We start from the raw sequence: 16257 nt of genomic DNA on the forward strand, positions 1-16257 counted from the left end.
TAGAAGAGTTTAGTAATGCTACTCTTCAGTCTAAATGGGAAGTGGCAGGGGAAGGTGGTGTGTCTTGAAAGGACAGTATTTTGTCCTTGTTGCACTTGGTCATTCAGCTCACTTGGTTTGAAGGGCTTATGCTCAGGGAAGCTAAGTGGACTAAGCTACACAAAGGACTTTATTGCAAAACTAGCTTTTGTGTCTGAAGGATCATAATTGGGTGATACTAATGTGATTCTTAAACTTCAAATTACGGTAAATACTTGCATATGAAATACTAAACTAACAAAACTGATTTTGTACCATGATTTTTAAAGTTCTAGATGGGGTTTAAAATGTCCTGGTGGTATGGGTCTGCCGGAGTTTGGATGTAGGATTTGTTTGCCTTGTGCAGGCAAAATGAACATCAGACATTGTTGTGTACTGTTTTGTTTTTCCGAGTAAGTGTCACAGTAGTAATCTGTGGATTGAAACAGGAAGCGTTTTAAATTCATATGTAACTGGATTGCATAAGCCAGGAAATTGTGTGCTGTGTGCTAGTTTGAGACAAATGTCTTCTTTTTTAAAATTTCATTGTAATATGGGAAAATTGGTAACTGATCTCTGGTAGCAAATGCATAATGCTAACAGCAGATCTGCAGTTATAACTGAAGGGTAGGGGGTAAGTATGTGAACACATAAAAACAAATGTTCGTGTATGTATATAAGCTGTCTGTATGTGTACGTATCAACAAAACAAACCTCTCTGCCTGAATATGGTGTCCCTACAAGCTACTTTGAAACTTCAGTTGTAGAGTTTCTGCGTAAGAATGCAGTGCTGTGTGGAGATACTTGGAGTGTGCTCTAATTCTTCTGGTAGGCGGCTGTAAGTCTAGGCTGCCTTTCACAGAGCAGGCAGAGGCGGCTGGAGCACTAAGTGGTAGTGCTGCCTCTGGTGCTGCTTGGAGTTGTTTTGCTATCTTCACATGGGAATGCATTGTGCAATGCAGATGTGTGCTTTGTTAGTGCAGCCTTTGTGATCCTCTGGACAATGCCTGTGGAAATCCCAGCTTCAGGAACTTAATGTTTGAACGTATTTGTTCAGACATCAGACTTGTCTCTGAAGGTTTCAAAGTTGAAAGACTATAATAATTATGGTTTGGCTTTACATTATTTGCCATAACCTTTTTTTAATGCTGATATGTCTTAATGCAGAATTATTTAAAAATCTGAGTTTCCTGAAATTCAAGGGTTTGTAGCAAAAAGAAAACCATAACAGAATGGGAAAATCTGATTGTTCAAGCTAATTTTTATTCACTCTTTTCTTTATCTGGTGCTGCTAACTGTAATAACATCTTGGAGAATGCTAGCTGACTAGCAAACTGGCTCGCTTCCATTTGTGTTTAGAGTTGAACAACAGCTGAATAGCTGACAGTCCATATCCCGGATCCTGAAATATTAAAGAAGAGATACTCTATGTACCGGGTGTCTATTCCTGTAATTTACGTGAAGGTAGTTACATTTCCATGGTCCTTTAAAGTTCTGAGAGACTCATAGCATTTGAGGTAATTTCAATATCAAATTGTTGCTTCCCAGTCTCCAGGTTGAGACAAACATGCTATAAACAAATCTGTCTTACTGCATAGCTTTTTTTCCTGTTAAGGTCTATAAAATCTTGTATAATGTCCTCATTTTGTGTTCTTTGTGTTAATCTTAACAACTAAACTGCCTTTTTTTTTTAAGTTGTAAGCACTTGAATTTCACTTTTTCCTTTTTATGCCCTACAGAAGAATACCTCACTGAAATAAAATAGGTTGTGAGGTGTAGCTGAAAGGACTGGAAACTGCTGTTGTAATTTCATTCTGTTCCAAAATATTACACATCCTTATTTTTTTTTCAGTGTTAATGAAATAATAACCAGTACAATACATTATTCTGTCAACCGAAGCTAAAAAAATTTCATCATTGCACATTAGGCTAGACAGATAAGAACTCAAGGAAGCCTTTGCAGTCCTGAGGTATGACTCATTTCAGCAAACTTGAATGGAGTTGTGAAACTAGCTGCAGTTTCCAGTAAACCTCTTAACCACAAATTCAAGTCCAAACATAGTTGGAGATGCTGTTCTTTAAGCTTTCAAGTGCTATAGAAGTACTGCTGGGTAATAGTAGAGCTATATGACTAGTTCTAGAAATACATTTTTAATTCTCTTTGTGTGAATTCGTGAGGTTTGTACATGCAAATAAGTTAATTTAGAAATTGCATTTCTTAAGGTGTGAGAGGGATTATATTTCTTAAAGTGTGAGACATCTTTAACATAGTAGTTCTTGTACTAGTTTTCATCAGAATGCACTAGCTTATCTAACACAGGAATACACTTTCTTCTTAGACAGTAAAGTAGTTTCTAGAGAACATGAATTTTGATAGTGTCTTTAAAGGGTCAGTTGTATCTCTGTTCTGTCTTATTTAGATTGTAGCACATAGCAATATATGTAAGCTAATAGAAATGCAGTGGGAGATAATTTGTGTGCATACCTGATGTATAGAATGCATTGGCTTTATCATATGAAAGTGAGGAGAGAACTATAATTTATTAACAAGGTAATATCTAGTCTTTAACTTCCAAAACCAGACACGTGGTAATGAATGGCAATGGCCTTTTCCTTCTAGACAATCTAATAAATCATAAGTTTTAACTCTCAAATGAAATTGCATGCATACACTTAAAAATAGTAGTTGGCTTTGTCTTGTCAGGCACATGTATTGGAGATACGTCTCTAATGATCCCATTTTTCAATATTAGCAGAATTGTACAACTGAAGGATACCAGTTTTCCCCACCCCTTGTCATTTAGATATGTGGATGACTTTTTTGTCTTAGGTCATCATGGGCTGGTTTTATGTAGTGTATTTTGAACAGGTCTTGGAATCTGCTTTTCCCCTCTTGTAGCGCTCTTAATGAGCAGACTAATACGCAGCAGTGGCTTAAAACAGATGAATACAAACACTTAATGTTTTGTGAGGCATTTCCCTGTCTGCTGCAGGTCATAGTCCTGTATGCTAGGGTAGACCAAACTTGAGTTCACCTGGGCTTCATGCTCTAAGTGGATGCTAGTTCAGGAGCATTTTGTGAGCTGGCTAAGCATCCCTGCTTCAAGAGCAGTACTCTACCTATGCAAGGTGGATTCCTGAGGGAAGCAGTAGCTGGAATGTGTAGTGAAAGCTGGGGCTTTTAAAGTGGGCACCCATAGACTGATGCTTTTCACAAGGGTTCTTGCTTGCTTATGGGATTAAAGGGAAAAGCATAGGTGCCTATCACAAATCTTTTTAGAGTTAACTATTTAGGATGAGGTGAATTCTGCCTTAGAAGGCACTGGCTATGAAGGCCACAACTGGCTGAAGCTAGAGGTGAAACTTTCCTAAGTGTTCTGACTTAGATAATTTCACTTGCGTTGCTGGTACTATATACAAATCTGTTTTGTGAAGTGGATTCACTCTCCTTTGACTGTCCTTGGTAACCAGATGTACTTCACACATTTATGAAAGCTGTATGTATGGTGGATATGAGCATTGCACTGAGAAGGCACCTTTTCCTCTCTTTATGGTCAAGTATAAATCTTACCCCTAATATTTTGTAAATTCTTTAAAGGGACTTCAGAATTGCTTTAATTAAGGAATGTCATAATACAAACGTAGAGTTGACTATTCATGTGTCTAGAAGTTTTCTTGTTAATTTTGGTTCACTCCATCTTAAATTGTGGGGGATTTTTTTTCCTCTTCAGCTGCTCAAGCTATGGTTATTCACTATTGCAAAAACAACTAACTTCCAGCATTGCATTATAAATTGCTAAGAAGTGAATACAGGCTTTCTTTAATATTTTTTTCAACTGACTGAGCTGAAAAATCAAATAAGAAGGATTTTTAAAAATAATAACAAAATAAACGATAAAAAAATCCACTGTGGAAGATAAACAAGCAGGCTAATGATCACTGATTTTCTTTTTTTAATGAAAATATTTGTTAGTGAGTGGATGTGAAGTAGTCTTGTTATTCAAGAGCATTCCTTTTGAATTGAGCTTGTTCATTATTGTTATTATTATCTCCAAGTAAGACAACTATTCTAGCTAGCTTTATATATAAATATGAGCAAACATTTCAACTCAGTTCTGTATCTTTATAATGAAGAAGAGTTATACGTAGTTCTCAATATCAGTTGCAAAGGCAGAAGTAAAATCTTTGTAGACGTCTTCCTTTCAAATAAAACCAAACCAAAACAAAAAACCACCAAACAATCAAACCAAAAAAACCCCAACCCCCCAGAATTTGAATGATAGAAACTGATTTTTTTTCAAGTACAAATGCTTTTAAATTGGGTAGAATTTGAGATATGATTACACACCTGGTTATAGGGTAAATATTCTCCCTGTTCTGTGCTACAGTGTGTACTACTTTATAAATTGTCTGATTGCTAGTCATTCATTTACAAAATTATTTTGGAGGAGTAGGTTAGGATGAGTTGTGTTGAGGGCTGTACCAGTATAGAGGAAGAGCTTCTGCCTTGCGTAGTTCAGAAATCAAAATATTCAGGTTTTTTTTTCCTAAATACTAGGCTTTAAAATAAGCAGCCCTGTTCTTAAACATAGAAAAGATATTACTGAGTAAAGTGATACCATTCATATTTCATCTAGGACACATGGGTTACCAGAATCGGAAGCAAATGATGGATGGTAGACACATTCTTTCATGAGTTGTCTAGAGGTTTGGCATCATCCTGTGAATCTTCCTCACTTGAGGAATGGTCTCTGGTGTGAGCTTGTTTCGTAGTAGCATCTGCTGTCTTAAATTAGTTAGATATGGTCTTCTAGATGTTACTGAATTTTGGTGGACTTTTTTTCTCCACGGGTGAAACCTTCTTGCTCTGGATTGTTGTGGGCTTTTTGCTGCTTCTTGAGGTTCTTTTTCCTTCTGTGCAAAAATAAGTATGGAGAGTAGGACATACTTGGATGTAGTCTGCAATCCTGTTCTTGAAAAGTAATAGAAGGGAGAAATGTACCCATACCTACAAATGTGGAAAAAAATAGTGATGGCTGTATGATTGCTGACTTAAAGAATTGGCTAAAAATAAGAAGATTGAAATGGATATTAGCAAAGAGGAACACTGAGGCAGAAGTGAAACCTGGTGAAAATCACCAAAACTGACAATAGCTGTTTGTCAAAACTGCGATGTTATTTTGAATGTACAGAAGTCTTACCTTGCTTTACATTCATCTCCTTGCGTTTAGTGTTGAATAAAGTAATGTATTCTAAAACTGAATCATCATTATATATAATTTGTTTGATCTATGTCATTTTACCAGCTGGTAGGTTTTTTTTCCACAATTGTGATGAAGGAAAAAATATAAAATAATATGAGTAGAGTATTAAGTGTTACCAGAAAGAAGCAGGCATCTTTTTTTGCCTCATAAAGCTGGTGGTATTGCCCACAAGAGAAGTATTTATGTCGCAGAAAGCTACTCTTATTTGCTGTAATACTGGTATGTCTTTACTGTTTTGTCCTGCTGTGAATGCTCAGCTCTTGGGATGCAGTTCCAGAATGTTAGCGGCTGATGTTGTTATTCACATCCTCTGTACAGGAGAGGACTGATTGTCACCTTAGTACAAAAGAAACATTGAGGGTTGTTTTGGTTGATCGGGTTTTTTTGTTTGGTTGGTTTTTTCCCATGTTTGTTACAGTAAAAATCCAAACTAGTTATGTGAAAGCTGAAGCAAGTCTGTTAGCTGTTCTGTACAAAACCAGTTTGGCTTTTTTACGTTTTCTGTTCCTTACTATACTGAAGAGTAACTAGATGCTTTTTCATTGTTTTTCTTTTTTTTTTTTTAGTGGATTAAGAGATGAGTAAGGCTCCATGTTCAGAAGTAGGGAAGTTGTGGCTAATACGTGGAATCTAAATAGCAAAACTTATACTTTTGAAGTAACATTTTTTTCTTCTGTAATAGTTGCTAATTTCAGGCATACCCAATATTACTGAGATCTGATAGGTTTCTTTGAGTAGCATGCCTCTGGAGTGGGGGAGTCAACAATGTTCAGAACTCTTTCAAAATATAAATTTGGCAAAATAAGAGACTTGAATAACCTTGAGCTTGTGGCTCAGATAGGCATAAAAATCAGATAGGGTTTCATAAAGTCATGCTGCACTTGTTCTTTTTTTGTGTGTAACTGACATTGTGTGGTGTTTATTTTGTGTGGTCTCGCAGCCTTGTGCTATTGGAGGAGTGACATGTTATTCTTGTGGAAGTAATGAAGCAGAAAGCCTTGAAGGATTATTTTTTTCTTAGTTGGACTGCTGTATTCTATCATTTGTTGGGCAGGTGTTGCTTTTTGGATTGCCCTAGAAGTGTTAGTCTGTTTCTCAGATATGCCAAGCGGGGACCTGACTGCAAGAGGCCATGCCTCTAGAACTGGCTCTGGGAATATTTCATTAAACTTGCAAGTTTCAGTCTTTCTGCTGTTAATCAAAACAGTACAGTAGTTTTATCCCTAATTTGGGGAAAGAAGAGATGCAGGGGACAGTAAGGAGAAGTAAAAACTTGGTAGGTATATTTGATTTCTGAAGGGTGGTATCCTGAGAGCAAAACAGATGTTAGTAACTATTAGCAGCCGTGAAGTAGAAACAGCCTGTGCAAAACTGCATTTGCCCCAGGTTCTACTAACTGTGCTTTCTGCAGTTCTCTTCCCTCTTCTTCACCAAATCTTCAAGTATTTGCTCTAGACAAGTTTATTACTCTGTTCTGTGATCAGAAGACATTGGCTTCATTCTTCATCTTATGGTCAAATTGTTAGGTGGGGTCCTGAGCATTATTATATAGAATATTGTGTAAAACTTTTTTTTGTTTTAACTGATCCGATGATGTTTTCCATAACAAAAGAATGTGCTAGAAGCATCAGCAGTTCAGCACTTTTGAAAAATTACTTGGGTAATGCAAATGACATTGGACAAATCATTCTGGTTTTGTAGGGTTTGCAGCGTTGTCAATATATGCCTCATAACTTCAGTTGACAGTGTTTGTGCTTCCTTGATGGCTTGAACATCAAGAGTTTGTCATGCTACTTGAGTTAAGCAGACTTGCTGCATTGAAATTGTAATGGTAAGTCATGAAAACAAAGGACTTGCCTTTTCTTGTTTTCCGCTAGAAATGTTTATTTTGTTGGGTTTTTTTTAATGTCTCTATAGAGAGAGAGAGAGGGGAAAATAGCTTTGCAAGTAGGCAGTAGATCATGTAGAGCTTAAGAAAAGTTAGTGAATGTCTCTCTCCTGAAAGAGGTGGGAAGATATTTTGAGGTACAGTGAGAATCTTGACTCTGTAGTCATGAAGACAGCATCTGCCTTTGTATTTTGCTCAGGATCTTCCTTGTTAAAAGGTGCCTCTGGTTAGGATGTGTTTTTTTTTGTTCTGGTACATAACTCATGTACAAGAGTGTGTGTTTTCAGGAAACCTTTCTTCCCTGCTGCTAAGAACAAAATAAATTCCACTGCTGTCCTCTTTCATTTTCCACTCCTTTTGTCATTTTTCCCTGTAAATTTTGTGTATGCTTTTACAAACTCGACCAGAACAGTAATGCTCTTGAGTTTCAATGCTGCTCAAAGAGTGAAAAATCAAAAACTTACAATGCCTACTCTCAATGTTTGAACTCTCCAACTTGAAACACAAATTAGCAGCAACTGAAATAACATGGAACTAGTGAAAATAAATTCAAGCACTTCATTTTGGTTAAGAATTTTACCTTTGTAGCTTAGTTCTGAGAATAGTTTGGGATTTTGTAGAATTTAATCACTTAAAACAGTTTATCATTTGGGATGGGCGGCTTAAAGTTTATCACAAGAGTTTAAGAGGGTAAGCCAGATAACTGAAAGTTGTTGTAACATGTAGCTTTCTGCTAATTGCTTGTTAAAGTCTCTGTTATCAAATTTTGTTACCTGTTGCATTTCATAGTTCTTCTTTTAATCAGTTACTTTTCAGCACAGAAAGAAGTATATAAACTGGCTGCAGCTTAGTTCATGTCGCCTAGTTTCAAAGATGAAATTACATTATCATATGTTGATTAAAATATTCTGGCTTTAGTAAGCATTGAGCACTTTCAACCAGTGGTTCACAGGTATATTAATTGTTGTTTGCAATGAGGAACTTGTTCGACAGAATTGGTTTTGATTATATTGAAAACCTCCCAAGTAGTATACTGGGTGTTGAGAAAAATGCTGAAGTTCAGTATTCCAGACCTGGATACTGAATCTACTGTGTAGGTGAATCTGAAGAAAAATAAGAATCCGCTAAAGTTGCAGAAAGTAATTTTGTACTGAAGTACTATTAACTTTCTGAAATAGTCATTTCTCATACCATCTGTGTTCACTCATCAAGTACAGATCTTCACAGATTGTGTTCCTTTTTAACATGTCAGTCACTATAAATTACTCTGGGGTTTGAGTAAGTTACCTGCTGTAGCTATTTGAATAGTCTTTGAAGGAGGACAAGCAAAGAGGAGATTAAGCATCCATCTCACGTGAAATTAAATTCAAGACAGTTTAATGTTGGCAAATGTTGACAGTATTAAAACTTGCTTCTCTAGCTAGGCTGCAGGCTTGTACCAGTGCAAAATAATGAGCTAAGACTGAAATCTGAATTATGTTTGACCAGTTGGCTGACAGAAGCCTGCATGCTGCAGTATTTGTTGAGCAGGTGGCTCATAACATTATCCACAGAAGATGGGAGTGTGAATGCCTGCTCTCAAAACGCTTTTCAGTATTTTTCTACAGAAGTTTCTGACACATAGTTAGGATTATTTTACTTCTACGGTTTATACACTTGTGTATAGGTATGATGCAATATGTAGAGTTAGCAGTTTGCTTCATCTGATGTCACCCAAGGAGAGACATACAGGTAATCTATAAATCCTGCACCAGAGCTTACTGTGTGCAAAACACCTTCTATGCTACGGACTCAAGACTGAGTGGGATTTCAAAAAAATTTAGAGTATCACATGTCCTACTTTACTTCAGTGATTAGGCTGTTAGTAGGAAAGTATCAGTTAAGTTTTTGTTTTCTTGGTTGCATGTGAGTAAAGATTTTGAAAAATTAGTTGAATATACAGTAAATGAACTTTTTTTTCTATTGTGTCTTTACAGGAGTACCAAAGTCAGATCTTCTACATACGAGATCTTTAAGGGGGCACAGAGACTGCTTTGAAAAATTCCACTTAATAGCAAATCAGGACTGTCCGCGATCAAAGCTCTCTAAAAGTCCATATGCAGAAGTAAAAAATATACTGAGCAAAAAAATTAACTGGATCATACAGTACGCACAAAACAAGGATTTAGACTCTGACCCTGAAAGCTCAAAACCATCCCAACACCAGCTTTTTAACTTCAGACATTCGACTGATAGAAAATTACTCCCCCAGTTTGACTCCCCCGTACCTAGATACTCTGCAAAATGGATAGATGGCAATTCCGGAGGCATCTCAAGCTGCTCACAAACTCTTTTGGAACAAAGAGAATCCACTGATTTCAGACTTGATGTGTTACAAGAAGCAGGTGCTACCTTCTGTTGCAGCAGTGTTTTGTGGTCTAATCACAACCAAGCCCAGAAAGCTGAAAAAGCTGAAGGTGCTTCACTCACCAGTGTTCATAGAAGGCATCCTCAGTACAGCAGGGAAGAATGTAAGTATACATCTGTTTACACGCAGCCTAGCAGGCAAGGGCATTCTTTGAAATATCTCTTGACCACTTAGTGGCCCCACAGGGCATTAATTCACCACCTGATATGCAGCTTTTAACAGTTTGGAGTTATGGTAAAACTTGTGAAGAAAAAGGCTACGTGGCGAGGAGGGATTTGTTTGGTTGCTTGTTTTTTAGTTTTCCTGTTACACCCCAGTGTGATACAGGACATGCTTTATTTACACACACAAAGTTACTGTTACAGTTGATTGCAGTCACATTCACGTGTCTGTCCTGGCAGTTGCACAGTCCTGCCTGTGGACGTTACTAAGCACCTGAAAACAACTGCTTTACTGGACTTGTGCGGTGCCTTGAGTTACGTTTTACAGAGAGCTGCCCTAAGCAATAGAGGAAATTAGAGGTAAGGCAGGAAAGCAAACTTGTGAAACACAACAAATTAAACATTCTTAATAGTAGCAGACTTTCCTTGCGCATTTTACTAGATTTTTTTCTTCTTTTATTGAGCATAAGAAAATGACAAGGCCTGTATGCCACCATGTATCCTTAAAAGCTGTAGCAGTAGACCTGTGCAGTTCTTTTGATGACTCTGATGATTCTGAAAGCAGTGGAAAAGAAGTTTTCCCATTATTTAAGAAGGAGGTCACTAGAAGAAGTCTTTAGAAAGATCTAGGATGTTGCAATGTCTCAGGAATCAACCTACATGAAATGTGTTAGGAGCAAGTTCCTGGAGATCTCTGCAGTTACCATTCTGCTTTTGGAACAGTGCCTGGTCCTAAAATTGAATACAGCCACTCTTACTTCTGTAGATGAGGATAGTAATGGGAGAAGATTTCTGAATTTCGAAAGACCTGAGAAAGATGACAAAATACTCAGTGGAAAGTTACTTAACAAAAAAGCAGGTAATAATGGAATTCAGAATGTCTGAAGAGAGTAAGAGGCACTGTAGGAAGTTAGAACCAGTTTCTTTAGGCTCTCTTGTTCGGTTTGTTTTTTGTTGAAACTGACAAACCTGTCCTTGCAAAATTCAGTCACTTTGCATTCTTTATAAAAGGATTTTGTTTAACTGCTTAAGACGCTTCATGTTGCATTTGTAGGGAATTAGTAGTCTTAAAGCAATAAATCAAAACAGATAAGCTGTGCTGTTTGACCACCTGTCCTCTGGAGTCATAAATTGGGATTACATAAATTAGGACAGCAGTTAGCAGGAATTATGAAAGCTTGACCTGGTTTATGGGGTTATCTAACAAGTTAGAGGCTTGAAATTTCTCTCTGATCTTGGGACAGGGGAACATAAAGCTGTTTTGAGCCTGGTAGCAGATTATTCCCACCCCACCCCGTTGTGACTGCATAATGGACTTTTGAGGCATTTTTGCTTTGTATTTATAAGTACTTGTTAAATCTTTTTTCAGTGTTTGGCTTTAAAAGACATTCATTTGGAGACTCCTTGATTATATAAAGTTTGTATTTTAGAGAAACTTAGTCAGACTTTCTTTGCCAGAGTTAGGTACCTTTTTATCGTAGCATGTCCACTGTAATGTCATAGCAGTCTACTAAAACTAAACAAAAAAAACCCAAAGCAAACAAAACCCAAACCACCAACAAAAATCTATCGTTAATATAACTGTAGATAGTTTGGTCAATGTTTCTTCTTAGTTTACCTCAGCCATGGATAGAATGAGCCTTTATAATTTAAATTGGGTGTTCTGTTTGTTCTCCATTTCCCTTCTGCATCAGAATTATGTGACATGAAACAGTCCTGTCCTGATACATACATACACTCACACAAAGTATATGAACCTGCTTATCTGCTGCAGTTGATGAAATGTTGATGAAAATAGTGAAGAAATGGGAAGTAACGTCCTACCACTGGGTATGAAAAGGGAAAAATATTATTGAAATTAAGTGGTTGATTACTGTATTCAATCTAATCAGGATTTTCATGGAGCTTGAAAAGTCTTAACTTAAAGCATGGTAAGATGTGAGAAAGCAAGTGTCAGTTGTACTGAAAGCCAAAGGTGGGAAGGAGCACTACTGTACGTGGATGTTTGGACAAGAAAGACGAATCTGCTTCACTCTTAAGAGGCCTTATGTCTGTCGTAACAAGTAGGCAGTCCTCTCTGTTGCCAACTTCTTTACTTTGGCAATACTGACAAAGTTAATATCCCATAACTGCAAGATATGAGAAGGGTTGAAAGAGAAGGCTTAGGATAATCAAAGAGTCCTCTGGTTAAGTAAAAACCATCCTTTTCAGAACCTACACTTTAAATTCACTGTATAGAAACATCTCACTGAGAAATCTCTGAACAAATGCTGCAGATTGCAATATAGGTGTTTCTCAAGTACGGAGCAAGAGCATTGCTAAGCTGCAGCATTGTCTAAAAACAATATTTAAGAATTACTAGGTCTTAAAGCTTGTTTCAGTGCCCTGTATCTTCCTATGGTGATCAAGATTGTCACTTTTCACAGTGCTGTCTAGGGCATCTCAGCAGCAGGCATGGCACCGACCTGCACCCACCACTGCTAGTGTGAGAGATTTCTAGGAAGCAGACCAGGACTTCCCTACTTGCTGCTGTTGATCAAAGGCTGCACAGAATACTTTCACAGCTCCCTCCTCTGATAGTTAATACATATTTTTCTATAAGGGTGATCAGTGTACACATAACCTGGGATACGGAAGGGCTTTTGAATGATGCAGAGGGTCTTTTAGTTCTCACTAGGAACACAGCACAAGAAAGCGAGAAGTCAACCTATTTTTGTGTGCTGATTTTAGTATCACACTAAGATTTTTTGGTTCATTATTTTTCACTGAAGTACTCAGTGCAAACTGTATAAATTATTCTTATGTGCATAAAGTGCAAAACTTCATAGGCAAAACAGGTAGCTGTGTGCTGAAAATTCTGTCCAGGAGCTGTTTCCTGTAGGCTTGCAGATGTAGCAGGCCTTATCTCAGAATTGTCCTCTTCCCCACAGTTAAATAGATGTACTTGCAAGGGTTACGCTATGGAAACCATGTTTTGTGGCCAGAGGAAGGTAAACTTGCTACACTAAAAGGTGTTAAAAGGCTTATAAGCGGTTCTGGTTCTGGATGCTTCTGTTTTGAGGGCTTGAGTTTCCAGCTTTTTGACACTGAAGAGGCTTTCCTATGGACCAAAGCCTTATCTGTCAACATAAAACAGAATTTTCAATTTTTCCACAAAGACTGATAAATAAAGTTGTCTCTGACATACTGCCACACATCTGTTGATTATTAGGATGCAAATGACAATTTGAGAAAACAGTCTGCTTAGGGATGCTTATGTGACTTGGGTAGAAGTAATAACAGATTTTATTGTTACAGTGACTACGATGACTCCTGGAGAGTTAAAGCAACTTAATGAAAAACTGCTCAAGCAAATCCAGGGTGAGAATTTTTCAATAATCCTCATTTTGGCTTTGTGTTGCTTTGTAATTAAAAAAATGTCTTGTTTAAAAAAGCAATTGTGATTGCTTTACTGTCAGCCAAGTTTTGAACTGCAATCTCTGTATATCATACTTCCATATAAAACAAGAAACTTACAGGTTTTTATTTTGTAACCTCCTTGGTCATTGCAAACTGGCACTTGAATGTAGTATTTTCTTCAAGTTTTTTGATGGGAATCAGCTGTATTTTGAGTTACAAACTGATCCGCCAAGGCTCAGGTCACCTAAAACTTTAAACTGGTGATCCTGGTCAATTTACTGAAGCTGAAGTTTACAAGCTGTGCTGGAATCAGAAAAAGTGGTGTTCTTGTGCTCAAGGCCACTGAAATGTCTGTGCCTTTGTTGTAGTAATGTTCAGTGCTGCTCCTTAACCCCATGAAGGTGCAGGGACCAGGTGCATTAATGCAATCATGTTCTTGCAGATGTGTTTGAAGAACTGACGCAGCAAGTCCAGGAAAAGGACTCTTTGGCCTCGGAGCTCAACGTCCGTCACATTGCTATCGAGCAGCTGCTGAAGAACTACTCCAAACTGCCGTGTCTACAGATGGGGCGAGCAGGGATGAAATCAAACGTCCCCATATAAAAGGGGTGCAGCTTCAATCCCCCTACAGAGCTAACTTGCCCTAATAGCTTTTGTAACAATTAGGTATAGCTGCACAGGTATTTAGAAGCTTTTGAGGGAACTTGGGCAGCTTTCTCTTTGCATTCATAATCCATGAGAAGTCTTATTCCACGTTGGGTTTTAACAAAAAAGGCAAATATTTTAGGGATTAAAATCTGCTGTAATAAGGTTTATTCATTTAGAGAATTTTTTTTTGCCCATAGCTACGCATGAGACTTCAAAAGAATTTTGTGTTTTGTTGATAATAAAACTCTTTCTAAAAAAGAATGAGCTGAAGCCTGTAACCTGCTTCCTTCACACAGAGGAAAAATAAAAAGTTGAGTTTTGATCAGGTCTGATAATGTTACATCCAGGAGAGCTTTAAGGGGAGAACAGTATTAATGAAACTTGTGTTTTCTTATTTATTATGAGCAATATTTTATTATTGAAATTTTATACTAAATAAATATCACTATTTTAGGTACTTTTCCAGATCTCTTTATAAAATGTCTGAATTACTCCGTGTAATGTTTATGCCTTGTGTATGATTGTTTATCCTTTTTCAGGTCTGTATCTTTCATGATACAATTTAAAAAAAAAAATAATTCTTGTTTCCCAAAGAGATGAATTTCACATATTGAAGAAAAAAAAAATGTGTGGTGGTGCATCACTTATTTTTATCAGCTTTATAACTGAAGAAATTGGTTCATGAGATATGTTTAAGAAGGAAAAAAAAGCACAGCACTTCCTTTAAATTAAAAATGAAAAATCCACACTTGGGTTTTAATGCATAGAAGTTGAAGTTGTTTTGTATGTGTGAAATTTTCAATGCTGAGAAATTACTTTGAAGAAGCTAAATAAATTTTTAATACTACGTTACTGTGTTACAAGTTTTTTATAAAGTTGCATCAGGCTATGATAAAGTGTTTTCATTATGAAATGCAAATAGTAGTGATACACTATAATACAGAACAGCCTCTGCTTTTTTAAAACTCCTGTCAGCCTACCATACTGACAAATCTTAGTTAATCTTCGCCAAAAATACTTTCTGTAGAGCAGTGTTTGTGCAACTGAAAGTTGAGTTGCACTGAAGAAGTCAGGGGCGGGGGGAGAAACTTCCCCTGTGTTAAAGTTAAAGTCATTGTACTTTCTGATTTCATCACTTGAAGTGAAAACAAACTGATTTATAAAGGTGAGCTGAAAGAATAACTAGCATGAAGAGAGGTGTAGTTTTGATTTTAAAATCAAACGGAAGTAAGCTGAAGTTCAGATTAAGTTTATTGATTGCTCTGTCTATAGTGGTATCTGGACTACATAGGTTAATTTTTTTTCATATTTTATTTCTGGAAGGGCCATGAAAGGGGTTTGGATCAGCTTGAGTATGCATGAGTGAGGACTTGAACTTGTCTGTCTCGGGGGAGGTTTTTTTGGGTTTAGGAGGGGAAAAAAATCTAGCATCATTGCTTGTGTACACAAATGGGCCCACAAGTAAATGTGCACTAGCTAATCCCTAATTATAGTTGTGAGAAGATGGGTTAATCTCCATGTACAAGTCTATAAACCTTATTAATGCAGTATTAAGATAACTGCAAATGTAAGGTGAGAGGAGAAATATCATTGTAACTCCATCTGTGAAAATGACCATCATACAGATGGAGTGAGGCTGGATGCAGAATTCCCCAGGTGTCTGATCAGACTGATGAGGGTCTCAACTTGGCTTCACTAGATAGTGAGGAGAATTCAGTTGTACTTCCACTTTTGTTGTTGTGCTGGTTTTGACTGGGATGGAGTTAATTTTCTTCATAGTAGCTAGTGTGGGCTTATGTTTCAAATTTGTGCTGAAAGCAGTGTTGATGCCACAGGGATGTTTTAGCTATTGCTGAGCAGTGCTTACACAGGGTCTTTACTGCTCCTCAAGATACCCCACCAGCAAGTAGGCTGGGGGGCTGTACAAGAAGTTGGAAGGGGACACAGCTGGGACAGCTGACCAAAGGGCTATCTCATGCCATATGACATCATGCTCAGCATGTAACACTGGGGGAAGAAAAAGGAAGAGGGGAACGTTCAGGATGATGGAGTTTATCTTCCTAAGTAACCATTACATGTAATGGAGCCCTGCTCTCCTGGAGATGGCTGAACACCTGCCTGCTAATGGAAAATGGTAAATGAATTCTTGTTTTGCTTTGCTGATGTGTGCAGCTTTTGCTTTATCTATTAAACTGTCTTTATCTCAACCCACGAGTTTTCTCACTTTTACCCTTCTAATTCTTTCCTCCATCACTGTGGGGGAGTGATTGTGTGGGGCTGAGCTGCCAGCTGGGGTTAAACAAAAACTATCCTTGTGAGAATGAAAAGTTGAATCTACAATTTAAGTCCTTCCTAATACATTTCTGGGTTTTATTTTTGTTACATCAGGTTTTTGATCCAAACAAGGTTGTGGGGGCTTTATTGGTTTTAAGATGGATTATAATTAGGAAGGATAATTTTGAGGGCACATAA

General features: G+C 37.3%; 1 protein-coding gene across 1 annotated transcript in view; it reads left to right on the forward strand.

The window, feature by feature from the left end:
• LOC104543151 (chromosome unknown open reading frame, human C21orf91) overlaps positions 1-13881 on the forward strand; it is a 17979-nt gene extending 4098 nt beyond the window's left edge. The window contains exons 2-4 of the mRNA XM_010187692.1: positions 9147-9680; positions 13036-13098; positions 13580-13881. Of these exons, the coding sequence (XP_010185994.1) occupies positions 9147-9680; positions 13036-13098; positions 13580-13740 (758 nt within the window). The 3' untranslated portion in view covers positions 13741-13881. The remainder of the gene's footprint in view (positions 1-9146; positions 9681-13035; positions 13099-13579) is intronic.
• The last annotated feature ends 2376 nt before the right edge of the window (positions 13882-16257 follow it).

This window comes from Mesitornis unicolor, unplaced genomic scaffold (assembly GCF_000695765.1).
Source record: "Mesitornis unicolor isolate BGI_N332 unplaced genomic scaffold, ASM69576v1 scaffold3357, whole genome shotgun sequence".
NCBI lineage: Eukaryota > Metazoa > Chordata > Aves > Mesitornithiformes > Mesitornithidae > Mesitornis > Mesitornis unicolor.